At 41.7% G+C, this 18,764-nt stretch overlaps 1 protein-coding gene across 2 annotated transcripts in view; it reads left to right on the plus strand.

Annotated features, from left to right (window-relative positions):
• The window catches only part of ush1c (Usher syndrome 1C), a 227,822-nt gene that overhangs the window by 103,292 nt on the left and 105,766 nt on the right, over positions 1–18,764 (plus strand). The window contains exons 15-16 of one of the 2 annotated variants that reach the window (XM_078220626.1): positions 14,112–14,161; positions 18,426–18,578. In XM_078220626.1, coding sequence (XP_078076752.1) covers positions 14,112–14,161; positions 18,426–18,578 — 203 coding nt within the window. The remainder of the gene's footprint in view (positions 1–14,111; positions 14,162–18,425; positions 18,579–18,764) is intronic. The other variant, XM_078220627.1, reaches the window with a different exon arrangement.

Raw genomic sequence — 18,764 nt, forward strand, 5'->3', positions numbered from 1 at the left:
GACTTTTCCTCTTCTCTCCTGGAGTGGAAAGGCCCAAGTTCCATACTCGGGTCTCAGTTAAAATAATAGTCGGGTCCTGATGATATAATCCATGTGTGTAGAAGGACCCCAATGGCTTTTGGTTGGTATCCTTTTACCTACCCGGATGAGCATGTTTAAATTCCGTTAAGATTCCCACTTCCTTGTTTCCTATCTCCAGTGTAATCTTCTCATTTTGGGGATTAGTGGGGAAGTACTGGAAGAATTAGCAGGCTGATTATCAAACTTTTTGAATGTCTTCAGGAACACTTGAACTGTGGGCAAGTAGTTCTGTAGTGGAACTTAGAATCCGTACAGTACAGAAGGAGGCCATTCGGCCCATCAAGCCTGCACCAACCACACAATCCCACCCAGGCCCAATCCTATAACCCCACATATTTACCCTGCTAACCCCCCTGACACCAGGGTCAATTTAAAATGGGAAATCAACCTAAACTGCACATCTTTGAATTGTGGGATGAAACCAGAGCACCCGGAGGAAACCCACACAGACACCGGGAGAATGTGCAAACTCCACACAGACAGTGACCTGAGGCTGGAATTGAGCCCAGGTTCCTGGTGTTGTAAGGCAGCAGTGCTAACCACTGTGCCACCATGTCGCTCATTAACTTGAATCCAGAGTTTCAGGCTCAGAGAAAGGGCTACTACCTACTGAGTGACAAGATGTCCTGGGTTCCAATTGCTAAATTAATGTCCCTTGCATCCATTGTACCTCTGAAAAATGTGCACTACACAAACTAGCTTCTACCCCGAGGCAGCATTCTGATCACTCTGTACCTAAGAACAATACCAAAAGTTAAATACAGTTATGTTAATTTCTATTTTTTAAAGATATTTGAAGGTTTCTGAGTGTTTAGAGAAACGTTGATCACCTAGTTTGCCAAACATCAGCCTAGCAGTGGCACATTCAGAAATTTTAACAAGTTGGAAAATTAGCTGTCAATGTCACTTGCATCTGCAGCTGTCATTGGATTGATATGTAAATTTATATTATTGAGGACCTCTTACTGTGGATCCTCCCCAGGACTAAGGTAATGTCCATAAATGCCAACATAGTTAGATTATAGAAATAGGCTGAAGGCTCAGCTTTAGCATAGGCAGAATAGAATGGTAGTCAACCTCTGTCCACTCCCCACCACAGTGGTACCTTTTAATATTTCCTGCTGCCAAAATTATTTTTCTGGCAAGATTGAGCCTTTAAATCCAGCTGGTGAAGCAGGTCTCCATGCTTCCAGCATATTGGCATCACCCGCTTTGTGCGTAGCAGTATATTGGATTAGTATTGTAGTTCAAAGCAAAAGCACCACAATGAAAAATTCAGACCTGTTGATCATTAGTTAATGCTTTATATTCCTCACCAATATAAGCCATGAAGAATAATAGATATTGCTGTTTAATTTCTATTGAAATTGCCTGCCTTGTTAGGAACCGTCACAGATTTTTTGAAGATGTGCAGGGTTTTGCAAATCAGATTGCAAATAAGAACTGAAATGCAATGCCCATCAATATTTAATCATCTTCATCAAATTATTCAAGGCAGAGAGAGCTAAGGCGCACAGTGGATGAGAGAGACAATAAATTTAATCTCACTAAACTGCGGCACTGGTTTGTAGTTTGCAGGATTTAAAACACTTCCTTCACACTTACTGTGATAATTAGTGTCAGTGCCAAAGAATTAAACATTTTCACTTTTTTGGCTTGAGTGACAGCCTCAAGCACTCCCAAGTCAGGAATGGCACAGATAAAGTACAGTATGAAATTCTTTCTACACCTCTTCAGGAGGAAAATGCCCTCTCCTCCAACAGTGTGAAATTCTTATTTCCTGTACTGGTCATTCTCATGATCTCTGTACGAATGCGACTTAATATACAAATATGGACAGTTTTGCTTGATTTATGGCCACTGCTGACTGAGATGAGATTGACTAAAATTGAGGGTGCATATTATGTACTTGGGTAATGTGGAAGACCAACTCATGATGACGCAGGATGGTAGAACAAGATTCAATTTCACACTCCACAGAGTTCCCAACATCAGCTGTATCATCTTGTGAAGATGCCAAGTCTGTGCAGAAGTGCCAAGCAGAAACCAGATCGTTGTCCTTCAAAGAGTGATAGGGAGGGAGAATTTTAAACAGAGATGCCATGGAATGATCACCAAGGTTCAGAGTATTTTTGGAAGTGGTAGACAAATTGGTTACCCTCCTGCTAGCCTTCAGAGGAGAAAAATTGGGTGAAACAATAGATGGCAGTATATCTCCAAGAATACAGATGTAATGAAACTTCAATGGAAAGCATGAGAGAATTGTTTTGCAGCTGAACAAGGTATGGCAGTGTAGTGGTAGGGGCACTGGAACATCAAATCTAATATTTGGACTAATAGTCCAAAGAATTGAAATTCAAATCCTAATTTTAAAATATCTTTCAATAAAAAAGGCTGGAATCAATATAAAGGCCCATAGATTGTCACAATTGCATCATTAATGTCCTTTGCGAAAGGAAACCTTCTGTCCTTATCTGCATGGTCCAACGTCGGCATCTCCACATCTTATCTGCATGGTCCAACGTCGGCATCTCCACATCTTATCTGCATGGCCAGTTCCACATCAACATGGTCAACTCTTCCCTACCTTCTGAAGTGACCTAGTGACTCAATTCATCGCATAACAATGGGGAAACTTGTAGTTTGCAATAAATGTTGGCCTCAGCAGCAATGCCCACAACCCAAGACTGAATTAGAAAACAGGTTCATTGCCACAGTCCAACATTCAGAGTTGTAAGGTTTGTGAAACTTTGTGAGCTACATTCGTAAAAACACTTCCACCATGTTTAATAAGAATTGTGCATCTCAAACCAGAACAGAAATTATGTTTTATGCAGCATTTTAATTTTTAAATAATTTCTTCTGGGATTATTTAATTGTTTATATGGATTTTCAATAATTGAGATTTACTTGTGTCCACTGAAACATCAACCTATATATAATATATTTTTAAAAAATTCTCCACGTGCACTTCCCATACAAAACTTTATTTCCTGTTGTCACATTTTTATCACATCTTTGATCAGGTTTTCCATTTATAAATTCCTGTGTTCACATTTGTAATATCCTTCTGCTGGCTAACGGGATCCTAAGCAAAATATATTTGCACAGTCTGAATCCTAGTTCTTCGTGACCATAGACTGACAGCACAATACCATCACTATTTTGAGAGGGAAAGCGGCAGAATGTTGTTGGCAGCCTTCCAAGAGGAGATAGTTTGTGCCATGGTCGGCTCTGTGTTAAACATTGCCTGGTGTGACTCAGGAACCCCACTCTGACGTGGCCGTCTCTGCCACATTGCCACATTCTCTACAGGGGAAGACAGTGGGCTAAGAGGTACATATTTCACTGGCCTCTATTTTCTCTGGGCCCTTTTCTTGACCAGCAGAACTTTCCATTTCTGCTTGCCTTTTCAAATGGCCTTCCAGTCGGCCTCCAGCGATCACGGCCATCAGCAACTGTCTCTGGAGTTGTCAGCGTCAATGCCCTAATTTTGATATCTCACTTGTAGGTGTTCTTGTAGCAGAGTTATGCACATCTAGAAGATTGGCACCTCAGTTCACCTATAAAAGGTCTTTGGGTAAAAGGCCATCATCCATCTGTTGAACATGGCCGAGCTGGTGCAGATATCATTGGCTTATCGATGAATGTTTGCTGATTAATTAGCATGCTCCAGGATCTCTGAGATGGTGATCTTGTCCTGCCAAGAGATGCTGAAGATGCATCTGAGACAGCAAATGTGGAAACTGTTCAGTCTTTTATTCCTGCCAATCATGTGTTTCCCAGGCCTTATTCTTGTAGAGAGGTCCACTGAAGACGCAGGTTTGGCATAATCGCAATTGAAAATGATCACTGTATTTTAAAAAGGAAGCTACAAGAAAACTTGATACTGACCTTCAAAATGAATTCCAGAAGGTCAGGTAACTCCTTTTGTGGTTTCTCGATAGACAGAGATATTATGCCTGGGAAGATACTTGAAAATGCAAATGGATTTCCTAGATGCAAATTGACTATCCTTCACCATTTCAATGGAAGAAATTTAAGGGAAAATACCTAAGATACCTTGAAGTCCCATGAAGATGTGACATCAAATAAAGTCTTTCAGTGAAATAATCATGGTGGAAAGTTGGTAGAATATCAATCATCCCCCCATTGTGTACCAGTCACATCAGCTCCAATGTGTGGACAATGGAATGCATCAATTTTGCCATCACTTGAATGAAACTAGCTGGAGAGAGGGCTTAATATCTTATTAATCCAGCAAGGCAGATGGAGACCAGGAACACAAGAAGAATGCCTCAAAAATACATCATCTCAAGCAATAAAAAGAGCTAAGTTATTTTACCTGAAAGGTTATATTTCTTTACTCCAGAAGCTTGGCAACAGTTTCACCCTTGAAAGGCCAGACACCTCCAACTTCCATTTACCTTCAGAGAACTAGGGGAGATACTACAGGCCTGTACGATTGTCAACTTGCATGTTAAAGACAGGTTAAACAAGTGACTTGTTTCTCATTATTTTGTTTTACTTCATTAATCTTAGTGCATATTACATCTATGTGTGCCTGAGCGTCTGTCTGTTTGGGGATTGGGTGTTTGTTATATTTACATTTTACGTGCTGTGAACAAAAATGTTTATCTTTTCTCCTTGATTAAATTGACAAGTAAACCTGTTTGTGTCTGTTAGAATCAAAGAGTCAAAACAGTGCAGAAGGAGGACATTCGGCCCATCAAATCTGCACTGACTCTCCAACAGAGTATTTTACCCAGACCCTCTCCCCCACCCTATCTCTGTAACCCCACACATTTATGTCGCTAATCCCACCAACCTACCCATCTTTGGACACTAAAGGCAATTCAGCATGGCTAATTCACCTAGCCTGCACATCTTTGGACAGTGGGAAGAAACCAGAACATCTAGAGGAAACCCATGCAGATATGTAGAGAATATGTAAATGCCACACAGTGTTCTTTAATGTCACACCATTCAAAAGCATTAAAACACTCCTCAAAAGTACATCTTGTTGCAGTCAGGTGAGAGATGAGTAAAAGGAAACAATTATTCCACACTCCCTCGCCCTGTCAGTAACAAGAGGTAAAATTACATATTACAAATGGATAGTTTGGGAGCTCAACTGTGCAAAGGTAACAACCTGGGAAAAGGCCTTAAGCATGGAGAGCCCCCACGCAAGCACCCTTCTCAGGCTGGAACACTGTATTAGATATGACTAATGCCCTTTGGAGGGCATCTGGCTTCAGTAGCATTGCCTTTATGGTGCTCGAGATCTAAATTGGTGCGACAAATGGTTGTAGTGGAAAAATCATTTCACACTAGTATTACGACGCAGAGGTTATTTTCTTTTCCCTCTGCGCGATTTTGGAACCACCCAAAGTGATACCTCGCCTTGTAATCTTATACGAATGTGCGTGAGGTAGTAGGACACTATTGGCTTTGGTAAATGAAAGCAGGATCTGATTAACAGGAGTTTATTTTAAAACTGGTGACAACCTTATTAAAACAATTAATAAACTGAATAAACTCCAATAGAATACTGTTCAAATATTACAAGACTCATTCAGGAATAATGAAATAAATCCTTACAGAATATAGTCATTCTCAAATAATATAATACCAGACTTTGGTTGGAAGTATGAACTTTCTTCTGGTGCTTCCATCTGGAACACTTTCTGAATTCAGTAAGAAATCTCACAAGACCAGGTTAAAGTCCAACAGGTTTTTTTGGAATCACAAGCTTTCGGAGTGCTGCTCCTTCATCACTCACCTGATGAAGTAGCAGCGCTCAGAAAGCTCATGATTGTGAATAAACCTGGTGGACTTTAACCTGGTTTTGTGAGACTTCTTACTGTGTCCACCCCAGTCCAATACCGACATCTCCACATCATGACTTTCCGAGTTGGTATTCTTTCTCTTTAGATGGTGATTTTCTGAAGGCATATATATTAAACTGCAGGATTCTATATGAGAGCCTCGCCTCTTCCTCCTTCTGACTAAAGAGGTGGCGAACTTACTCTGCCAGTCGTTTTCCCCTTGTCCGGGTTTAAATACTTGGAATTACCTCACCGTATTCCTGCAGTCTGAGAGGCTTGAGGTTCTGTGTCTCTGCGTGCTTGCTTTAAACTCATTGGTTCAATTCAAAAGCCTGTTTTGCTATGTTGGAACCCTGACTGCTGCTTTGGATACAAATGTTGCAAACCTGCTGCCACAGTTTAAAATCCACAGAAAGATACAGGCTTTTTAAAGAGACAATGCTATATGAGTTCTTCTTTTGGTTTCTGCATTTCTTTTTAATATTTATATTTTTCAAACACCACATTTTTAACCTTATATATGCAACTTCATAACACTAGTCTTTAGGTTCAATTATTTTATTGTAAACCTCTACTAAAGAGCTCAAGCAGCAAAGTGTTGCAGCTGTTTCTATTTATAACACAATCAATCTTATAGGTTTTACTGGCAATTTGCTTAATGAGGTAATTCTCCACACTGATTAGGAGTAAATTAACACCATGTGCCTAACTCTTGAATACAGATATAAGACAAAGATAATAAGACAAATATATAAATATTTGCTTTATATAAATATCAAACTTTGAGTTTACCCAACTACTTTTAAAAATGTCTTGGTACCTTTCTTACAACAACAATAGTAATGTTGAAAGGTATTCGATTATAATATGAAGTCTACAGCTTCTCAGTTTTTAATACTTTGTAAATATAGCAAATCTTTCTCTGCTGTTAAGCCCTTTCAGACAACTTACTGCTGGATAATGTTTAAAAAAGCATGCTATAAATGATCGAAGCATGAAGTATTTTGTGTGAGAGTAACAAAAATAGCGTTGTTTCAGAAGAACAACTTTGGTCTATTTTTAAATCCATTAATTTTGCCTTGGCTAGTTAACAACAACTTAGTCTTTGGAGATCCCTCAAAAAGCAGTGGAAGCAGAGTCTTGAATGTCTTCAAGGCAGAGATAGATAGATTCTTGATAAATTACGGGGGGAAAGGTTAATGAGGGTAGGCAGGAGGTTACAGTCAAATCAGCCATGATCTCAGTGAATACTGGAGCAGGCTCAAAGGGCCAATTGTGGTCTACTCCTGCTTCTAACCCGTATGTTTGCATATTAACCTGTGCAGTGGTACTGACTAGTTTAACTAGATACTTGTGTTCCCATGTCGTGTATCTTGAAAGATTCTTCATTTAGTCAAACTTAATGCACAGAAAATAAGCGAGGAGAGGACAGAGCATGACTCTGTTATGATCTGCCTTCGTTATATGATGAAGTCGCAATGAGTCAAACTCAGATGCCATGAAATACCAGTTATGCCAAAGTCTTCAACCAATCCCGCTGGCAGAGTAGAGAATCCCACAGAACGATGTTTGTGATTTATATAAATTATATAAATGATCTGGAAGAAGGAGTAACTGGGGTGATCAGTAAGTTTGCGGACGACACAAAACTGGCAGGACTTGCAGATAGTGAGGAACATTGTCAGAGGCTACAGAAGGATATAGATAGGCTGGAAATTTGGGCAAGGAAATGGCAGATGGAGTTCAATCCTGATAAATGCGAAGTGATGCATTTTGGTGGGAATAATGTAGGGAGGAGCTACACGATAAATGGAAGAACCCTAAAGGGTGTAGAGACGCAGAGGGACCTGGGTGTGCAAGTCCACAGATCTTTGAAGGTGACGTCACAGGTGGAGAAGGTGGTGAAGAAGGCATATGGCATGCTTGCCTTTATAGGACGGGGCATAGAGTATAAGAGTTGGGGTCTGATGTTGCAGATGTATAGAACGTTGGTTCGGCCGCATTTGGAATACTGCGTCCAGTTCTGGTCGCCACACTACCAGAAGGACGTGGAGGCTTTGGAGAGAGTACAGAGGAGGTTTACCAGGATGTTGCCTGGTATGGAGGGGCTTGGTTATGAGGAGAGATTGGGGAAACTGGGGTTGTTCTCCTTGGAAAGACGGAGGATGAGGGGAGACTTAATAGAGGTGTATAAAATTATGAAAGGCATAGATAGGGTGAACGGTGGGAAGCTTTTCCCCGGGTCGGTGGTGACGTTCACGAGGGGTCATAGGTTCAAGGTGAAGGGGGGGAGGTTTAACACAGATATCAGAAGGACATATTTTACACAGAGGGTCGTGGGGGCCTGGAATGTGTTGCCGGGCAAGGTGGTGGAGGCGGACACACTGGGAACGTTTAAGACTTATCTAGACAGCTATATGAACGGAGTGGGAATGGAGGGATACAAAAGAGTGGTCTAGTTTGGACCAGGGAGCGGCGCGGGCTAATTGTTCTTTGTTTCTCGTTTCAAGGCTTCATTCTATGATCATCTTGCTGGTGCCAGTACAGAGCGAGACTGCGGATAGTTGGGAACCTGTCTCGGGGGCAGGGAATTCATATGGTGTTCGTGGAAGTGGAAATGACTAGGGTTGGGAAGCATTTTCCGATCAGGGCCAGTGTGATCTCCTGGACTCGTTTCGATCGCCTCAGGGGGTCGGAGAGGAATTTCCCAGATTTTTTTTCCCCATATTGGCCCTGGGGTTTTCACTCTGGGTTTTCGCCTCTCCCTGGAGATCACATGGTCTGAAATGGTGGGGTGGGGGTGAGTTAATAGGTTGTGATGAACAAAGCATCGTAGCTGTGAGGGACAGCTCGGTGGATAGGATATTAGTATGTAGATAGGCTGGAAAATTGGGCAGGGATCCTGGATTCAGGATTCAATCCTGGACCGGGGAGCGGCGCGGGCTTGGAGGGCCGAAGGGCCTGTTCCTGTGCTGTATTGTTCTTTGTTCTTTGTTCTTTGATGCTCGTGAGAAACCAAATTCTGCAGTGGTAACTCCAGATTAGGTTAACTTGTCTAAGCTTGTCATATGACTACTCTGACCAATCAGAATGGAGTTATACTGCACAACATCATGAAATTATGCGCACTACAAAAGCCATAATTTGACATCGAGCTCTCCCTGTGAAAGGACGTGCAAATCCTGTGAGTTTGGTTAAACCTGTGGTCAAATTAAAGTGTTGTTGATTGGAGAGAAGGTGTTGTTAATATGCAAGTGGAAAACAGTGGCATGAAGTGAAAAGGGGGCATTGAGAAGGAGTGGAAGGTTCCACCATTAAGTTTGCCCACCATGGTGAAACGCAAGGCAAGCATCTTGGAACAGTTTAACAAGCAGGCATCCTCTGCAGCAAGAAAAAGGACGAGCATGGCAGCCAATCCGAATGTTCAAGAACCTCGGCTAATATTGTTCAGGCAGAGACTGTTCCCATCTCCAGTCCAATTCTGCTGGAAAGTGGAGTGGTCCTGGCAATGAATCTGAGCCACATGGAGTTCACCTGTAGCGGTGATGGCTGCCACTGAATCAAGACAAGGCATGGTGTAGTCTTCCCTGCAGTAAGCAGTGAGAGTCTGGGAGTGACAGATGATTGGCTTCAAAATAGTCTCACAGATGTGTTGAATGAGTATGCACCAAGAGACATTTTGGATGCATATGAAACCAAATTGTTACACCGTCTTTTGCCAATCCACTTTTTGATGTTTAGAGGTGGTAGGCAGAGGAAGGAAATGTGTTACTGCTGTGGTCTGAGCCAACATGGGTGGCACCAAAAAGCTGCCATTTATTATGATAGAAAAGTCCAGGAAGCCACATTGCTCTGTGAGTGTCAAGATAATACCTACACAGTACAAGGTTAACAAAACAAGCTAAATAACCTTCAGCATTTTTGAGGCATGGATCAGGAAAGTAAGCAAAATGTATCAGTTTTTCAAGTTTATTTATTAATGTCTCAAGTAGGCTTACAGTAACACTGCAATGAAGGTACTGTGAAAATCCCTTAGTGGCCACACTTCGGCGACTTTGGGTACACTGAGGGAGAATTTAGCATGACAAATGCACCTAACCAGCACGTCTTTTGGACTATGGGAGAAAACCGGAGCACTCTTGACGAAACCCATGCAGACACGGGGGAAACGTGTAGACTTTGCACAGATAGTGACCCAAGCCAGGAATCAAACGCAGGTCCCTGGCACTGTGAGACAGCAGTGCTGACTACTGTGCCACTGCGCAGTGAAAGAAAAGGAAGATTGTCATCATTACAGACAATTGCCCCAAGCGCCCTGATGTTACTGGCCTCGAGCATCAAGCTGATGTTCTTGCCTCCCAACACCACGGCCAAGCTTGAACCAACAAATCAGAGGGTGATTAGGTATCTGAAAATCCACTAACAATGACACCCAATGTCTCAGGTTATCGAGGCCATCGATAACATGCAGGAGCACAATGCATCTGTGCGAAAGGCACGTACATGATGAAAAAGGCATGGAAGATGGTGTCAGAAGCTATAATTGCCAACAGCTTCCATCACGCTGGTCAAAACAGATTATGACAGCACAGAATGTTGAGGGGCAGGGTGAGGACAACCAACCCGATGAGGCACTTCTCACTCAGCTGCAGGAGGCCAACATTGAAATTTTAGCAGAATCAGCCATGGAAACTCACACAGAGGTGGACGATGCCATATAATGAACTGACAAATGTTGTCATTATCGATGTAGTACATTCTTCAACCAACGGGTCCGATGACCCTGAAGAGTCCGATGAATGCCCACCTGCTTGTTTCCCCAGCCAATGCCACAAAAGCCATAGAGATGCTCTTGGACTTGGCACTGCAGCATGAACACACTGAAAATATGTCTGACTGTATGGATGACACAGTGGGCTATATCAGGCACATCCGAAGACTGAGCACAAAGAAAGATTACAGAATTTTTCCAGAGCTAACTCCCGATATTTTGCAATGCAATGTTCTGGTCTTTTACAAGGTCAGGCCGTTGTAAGATGTGAACAAACTGAATGAAGACACACATTTCCTGCCTTACTGTGTTTTCATTTAGCATTTGAACCTATTGTTTTTGGACATAGACTGTATTTGTAGGCATATCCAGTTACATAGCAATGCATTCAAGAGGGAATGAGACATCCTTGGCTATCACAAAGCCATGATGTGGAGTTCCCTTGCAGTATCACAAAGCTCCACTAAACATGAATTTGTGGGCTGATCTCCTGGAATTTGACTCATTGGGATTTTACTGTATATATATATATTTTTTTTTCTTTACTAAGCATCATCATACAATCCATTACTCAGAATATTTTTGTTGAGACTACACAGTCCCAATTCCTAATGTCTATTTTCTGGAATACCACAACAATTTCACTACAAATTGCAGAAATGTGCAACTGTGATTTTCTACAGTACAATATTCTTATTTTAATTTATGGGCAGACAGCAAGTAGAACACACAACTTCCAATAGGGAAAAATAAGCCAACAGCTCCATAGTGGTACAAGTATATCACTTCCAACATGAATGGTGGGATAATCTTGTTTCTGAAAATCAATCATGGATTTCCTTTTTTGGAAACCAATTTATTGAATGGGATCAGTACCAAATCCCTGTTCAGACTACATTCAATATCTGTACGTGGAACTGCAGAGCAGCAAGCTCTTCAAGGTCAGTACGTAAAGGAAAGATAGATCAGAAAATGCCTCTGGCTTTTGAAAAAGGTACTGCTGCTACAGTCTGTAAAGTACACCATTCTTGCAGGGAAATATTTCATTGTAGATGTAGTGTATTTCTCTCTTTGCTTGTTACAATGTTTTTTTAGAGGTGAGGGAAGATCTGACAATATGCATTGATGCAGTCTGACATTGGCTATTTCTGTGACAATTCTAATTTTATTTTTGCTCAGAAGATATAGAATGATAACACCCATTGTTCCACCATTATATATTTTGTAAACAAAATTTTGTTCTCTCCTTCCATTACTCTTCTTTCCTAGCAGACCAGGAAACTGATGATCATCAGCTAGCAGTGGATGCGGTGACTGAGCCAAGCATGGAGCAGAAAAAGGAACAGGTTTGGTGGCCAATATTATAGTTTAGGGTCTGCAAATGTGTGCTGCATTCAAATTCCACTTGTCAATCAAAACGAGCATTGCCAAATGTTGAGATACTGTGTGCCACAGACTCTACAGAGCAGCACATTCTCCTGCCTACAAAATTTGTTCAGAACTTGCATCAGAGATGTGCCATAACTAATTTTGTTTTACACCAAATGTATCTTCTGGTTACACAAACATGTGTATATCCTGTAGCTATTATCAAAAGTTGTCAAAAGTTCAGGTGGATCTAATGGAACAGTCAGTTACTTATTGAGGACAAAATCAGAGGTATTTTAATCAAGCTTCTAAAACATGGTGACGTTTTCCATGTTTCATTAGTTGGTATCTTGTAGATGTCAACAGAAATAAGTGAAACTGAAATACATTCATATGACATGAGGAGCTGAATCCTCTAAGGAGGTGGCAATCATCATTGGATCACCACTCCAATCCTATTCACTTATCTTACACTGGAGATTCACATTTCTTGCCCAGCATTCTGACCCAGGCCTGCCGAGAAATGTGCAGCATGTTTGCACCTTGAGTCACTTTCTTGTTGTGTAGGAACATCAGGAGAAGGCATGCAGAATCCCTTTTTAAGGCACTAGCAGCTGTATTCCAGTAAATTTAAAGGTTTGAGCCACTTTGATCAGCTAGGGAGAAAAGGTAAGTGTGTAAGGCAAGTGGCTAAGGGAGTAGCATTTGTCGGTGGTGCGGGTGGGGAGGGGGAAGTCATTGGGTGGATTGCAAGGAGTTGGGAGGTTTCATAGAATCCCTGCAGTGCAGAAAAAGGCCATTCAGCCCATCGAGCTTGCACCGACAACAATCCCATCCAAGTCCTAACCCCGTAGCCCCACGCATTCACCCTGCTAATCCCCCTGCATAAGGGACAATTTAACATAGTCAAATCAACCTAACCCGTTCATCTTTGGAGTGTGGGAGGAAACTAGAGCACCCAGAGGAAACCCAAGCAGACATGGGGAGAACATGCAAACTCCACACACACAGTGACCCGAGGCTGGAATTAAACCCGGGACCATGATGCTGTGAGACAACAGTGCTAACCACTGTGATTGGAAAGAGGGCTGGTTAGTCAGTGGGTGTGGTTGGTTGTGTGGATGCTCATCATGTGGTCATGGGGGAATAGTCTGGAATTGGGGAGGATAATTGGGATGTCAGAACGAATAGTTGGAAGTTCAAGAGGTTGGCCGGGGGAATGGGAGTCGTAGTCAGGTGGGGATGGTAGTTATGCGTCGGGTGGGTAGTCAAGGGTTGGGAGTGGTGGGGGTATGTACTCGGAGGTGGGTCGGGAGGCCAGTTGTGGGGTTGGGGGTGGGTGGTAATCAGTGGAAGTCAGGGGTGTAGTTGAAGGATTTGGCAGGATGATCAATGGGGATGGGTGGTGAGGGAGTGGCAGTGAACGTATTCAGCAGAGGTAGTGGGGGGTGTAGTTGAAGGGTGGGAAGAGTAGTAAGGTGGTCAGGGGTGGCTGACAGTATGGGTGGCAATCGTATAGCTCCTCAGGAGTTGGAACAGATCTTATCCTAACTTTTCCTGGGTAATTATTCTGGTAAGTAAGTCAGAACCATCCAAAATCGCCAATTTTAAATCGGGGTTTTGGAGGGTTCCAGACAAAAGGTAGTTGCTGAATGGAAGTTGAAATTTCTTGGGCAATTCCCATGTAGTCAGTGCGTGGGGTTTTCTGAGTGGTCCCCCAGCGCATCTTCTGGCGTACAACCATCCAGAGAACAGAGAACATCAAGGTCTTGCATTTTCAGGACTGGAACACTTATCTCAAAAAGTGAGACAATATGAGGTGTCAGAATTCTCCAGATAAAAGGAAAACTTGCAAGGTAAGTACAGGTAAAAGATTGTTCAGCATTCCACATGGCTTAATAATTCTTCAATTCCAGTGTCTGATTCTCTGAAGAAAGTATGGCAATCCCAGGAGGAGCTGTATTCCCTCTGTATATGTGCAGACACACCATGGGCTGCAATCCGTGTTGAATAGTTCATGCTACATTGTACTAACAACATGACTTTTCTTCTTTCGCTTATAGCAATTGGGTGGTTTTATCGATACGAAGGCAAATATCCAACCACCCGGAAGGTAGAACATTTTAATGGTGTGGCTTGTTGCTTTTGACTCTTTGTGTGGATTTAATTTAAATTTGCCTTGGTTCTAATTCTTTTGACAATGCTGTTTGCCTTTCCGACATTTCCTGAAAATACATTTCATCACTTTGCTGTGTGATAATGACCGTCCAAAGAAAATAGCTTGTGAATTTATGGTACATTGTAATCAAAGTATTTGAACAATGCATTTCGCTTGCAAATAAACAAAACTAAAGCCAAAAGCATGTCCACACTTCTGAAAAGCTCGATATATCCAAAACTCAAGGACACAGCTTTACAGCACTTCAAGTGCATTGCGATACATAGCCTGCAACCTTCATTTTGTTTCACTGCCATTCCTCTTCTGAAGGTACTGATTCAGATTCTGAAAACTTCCAGGGGTATAAACAGCCCTACAGTGGCTCAATTAAGTGCCATTACTCATTGATAATCCTTGAGAGTGAATGTGTCACATGTTATTCCAGTGCAGGAGACATCAGAACATGCCCAGTTCTGTTCCCCAAGACACCCCTAAGCATCATTTCCACAGGTATCACTAGATATTGATTATGAGTGAATTCACTGCCAGGAGTAATACCCCAATATCCTCCTGAATCGAGATCAGCAAACTTGCTGTGCATGGTTCAGTTCAATTATCATATAAGCAGTTGGAAAAAATAGTGAGAAAAATTGTTGCTACCTTCATGTTCTTTTCAATTAGTTGACAGTATGAGCTTGCATATTACCTTCCTAACTATAATGTTCATAAATCCAGGTGGAAGAGAAAAAATGTTAAACTCTCAGCAGGAAGCCAGATGTGGCTGGCAATCCTTCATTGGAGGCCTAGCAATTTTTAACCACCGGACTATGCTTGAATGCCCCCAATCAGCTGCTTCTCCATCTCGAGCAGAAAGCAGCAGTTGACTGGTGGAGTGGGGGAGGCAGGGTGGTAACAGAGAAAACTGCTGGCAGCAAAATGAGTATGGGGAGTGGGGGGAGGCGGGGGTGGGGGGTGGGGGGGGGGGGGTGGTTGTTGAGTAGGGGTGCCCTGAGCAGCAGAATTCTATTGTGGAACCCAGAGATGCATAATTAGTTTTCTAATATAATTCTTTTTAACTTACTTCAGTGAGTAATGTTGGCTTCCTGATGACTATATTTGGTGGGGAGGTTTGGACAGCACCCCATTCAAAAGTGGTTTAAAATGTCGTCTTTGTCCTGTTTATATCATCCAATTGCCATTTAGGAAGACATTCCTTTGGAATCTAATGGGAGGGTCATCAATAGCTAGCAACATTAAATGGAGGATCAATGGGAACTTGGTGGGAAATAGAACCTCTCCATTTGAACTGTTTCCTCAAGCCTTTCCCATCAGGCTAAACCTAGACCAAACCTAGAGGTACTAATCAATGACCAATTCCAGGAAAGGCTCAGAGAAATTGATCATATAAGACCATCAACAAGATTTAGATGACTGTGGTTGTCCCCTTGGCGATCTCTAGCCACCAGTACGCTGTGAAGTTTTCCAAAAAGCATTAAAAAATGAAGACTTGCATTTATATAGCAACTTTCATGACAACAGAATGTCCCACTGTAGAGTCAAGGATATACTTCTGAAGCATTGACCCATTTGTAATGTAGAAAACCTTGCAGTCAGTTTGTACACAGCAAGCTCCCACAAACAGCATTGTGATAATGACCAGATTTCGATTTTTGTGATGCGAGTGAGAGGTTAGTACTGGCTAGGTTACCAGCAATAAATCCCCTACTCTTCTTTGGGTCCTTGGGTTAGCATCTCACCTGAAAGTCAGCACCTCTGACAATGCAGCATTCCCTCAGTGGTACATTGGAGTGTCAGTTTTGATTTTTGTGCCTGCATCCTGAAATGAGGCTTGAATATACAATCTCAGAAGCAAGAACTACTAATTGAGCTACTGCTGTCACCATTGCAGTATATCTCCACTTATTACAGGTTTTAGTATATTTGTTGAGCAAGCTGATGGGGATGCCATAAAAACGGCTGATCATAAATCTTTAAATTCGTGAATTGACATTTAAAGAGACTCTCATCTGAACTGGATGAAAACTCAGTGGCTAAATCTTGCTTAAATTTATGGAAATATCTGAGACACTTGAGTGAAAAGAAGTTAATAAGAGAGAATGTAGATTATCCGCTTCATAAACATACCATTTTTGTTTGTAACTAACCACATTGTTTCCCTTTATGGTCTTTCATGGTACATTTTTATAATGACACAAGGGGTGGGATTTTCGGGCTGCATTCGCCCCGGAACTGGAAAATCCCATTCGAGGTCAACTGACCTCAATGGTCCGCCCCTTGCCTGCTCCGATTCCCATGACGGGCGGAACAGGAAAATTCACCCTATGCGTTCTGGGGATGTGAGTTTTTCCCCATATTTTCCCAGGTGTTGTCAGGCTTGAAGTTAATCTTTGAAGTGTCCAATTTAAAACTAGTTCACTTTTAGTACAGTAATGGCTGATTAGTTATTGTCCATAGTAAATAAGTCAGTGCCTGAGACGCAAAAACCCAGTCTGCAGGTGCAACAGGTGATCAAGAAGGCAAATGGGATGTTGGCCTACATCGCAAGGGGGATAGAAGATAAAAGCAGAAATGTCTTGCTGCATCTGTACAGGGCATTGGTGAGGCCGCAGCTGGAATACTGTGTGCAGTATTGGTCCCCTTATTTGCGGAAGGATATATTGGCCTTGGAGGGAGTGCAGAGAAGGTTCACCAGGTTGATACCAGATGTTGATTATGAGGAGAGACTGAGCAGATTGGGTTTGTACTCGTTGGAATTTAGAAGGCCGAGGGGGGATCTTATAGAGACCTATAAGATAATGAAGGGGCTAGATAGGGTAGAGGTGGAGCGATTCTTTCCACTTAGAAAGGAAACTAGAACTAGAGAGCACAGCCTCAAAATAAAGGGGGGTCAGTTTAGGACAGAGTTGAGGAGGAACTTCTTCTCTCAGAGAGTGGTGAATCTCTGGAATTCTCTGCCCACTGAAGTGGTGGAGGCTATCTCGTTGAATATGTTTAAATCACAGATAGATGGATTCCTGATCGGTAAGGGAATTAGGGGTTATAGGGATCAGGCGGGTAAGTGGAACTGATCCACTTCAGATCAGCCATGATCTTATTGAATGGCGGGGCAGGCTCGAAGGGCTAGATGGCCTACTCCTGCTCCTATTTCTTATGTTCTTATGTTCTTACGCCTTGCTGGTGACCTCTGCTGTCATTTTTTAAAAATACAATGCAAACTGCACTCAAATTAGTTTTTAACGAGATTGAAACCATAACTAAACAGGAACACATATCCAAAAATTAGCAAATTAATAATCAGTAATTAGCAAAATTCTTGATATTTATTTGATTTTGCACAATTCATGTATTTTAAGCAACATGATCGAATTGAACAGCAAAAAGTCATTAGAAGAAGAAATATGCCACAAATGTTGAACTGGCATTGACCATACCAGGAATTGCAAACATACAGCATTGTTTCCACAAGTCTTAATGGTTGCAATGTTCAAATAGGAAAATGCTGTGCCATTTATCTATTAGTTCAGCATGATTATGGACATTGAAAAAAATGGAATTAGGCAATGCATTGTCCAGGGGCCAATTGATGGCAAAACAAAGTGATAGACTTGATTTTAAATAAATTCCAACGGAACAAATGAAAATATAAATAGTCATAAATGCTGGAATAATTTTGGGCTCAGCCGGTCTCCTCTGCCCTTTTTAATTAACCATTCCTCATTTTACTGTTCCTCATCCCACTTCTCACACTAGCCTCCAATCATCCTCCAAGCTAAGGAAGGTTAGAATACTAACTGGTGAGATTGACCTCACCATGCTTATGATCCTAGATGAAAGCAGTGTGTAGACTAAAGCTGAACACTTTGACTGACACTAAAGAGCATCATTATCATTAATATCTTTTATTATGGCCTGAATCCTCTTTTACTTGCAACTGAAGCAAGGAACCATGAAAGGAGATGCAGAAAAAGAAGAAAAAGCGTCTTAATCGTTCCTCTGTTAATTTGGTGTGTGTCTATGTTGTGCTCATTTGCATGCTTTGGACTATGCATGTGTTGAGGAATGAGAATTTGATTTTCTTTAGTTTGTGCATATTCTATCATAGTTCTGTTGCTGTGGTGAGTTTAATTTTTTGAGTAGTTTGCGCTACTTGTAATTCAGAGTTTTGTCATGAACGCATCTTCATATTAAACCTTGATAGAAAGGAAAGGAGAGGAAGAGGTCCAAGGCTGAGATATTATTTGACCAGAGGAAGAATAAGAAGGAGCTGGAATTTGAACAGAAGCTCGCAAAAGAAAAAGAGGAGATGCTGGAGAAAGAGAAACAGTTGAAAATAAATCGATTAGTCCAAGAGGTATATAGCACTGCAGGTGCAATAAATTACTTTCAAGTAATACTTTTGTGCAATTCCACTATTTAAATAGTACCCAGGTAATAAGGAGATAATGATACCTTTCTTATCTATATTTTGTAAAGATATTTTTTGGGGTGAGACCATAAATATCATAAAATACAAATCAGTCTAATTACCTATCTGTTG

This window comes from Mustelus asterias, chromosome 9, assembly GCF_964213995.1.
Source record: "Mustelus asterias chromosome 9, sMusAst1.hap1.1, whole genome shotgun sequence".
Lineage (NCBI taxonomy): Eukaryota > Metazoa > Chordata > Chondrichthyes > Carcharhiniformes > Triakidae > Mustelus > Mustelus asterias.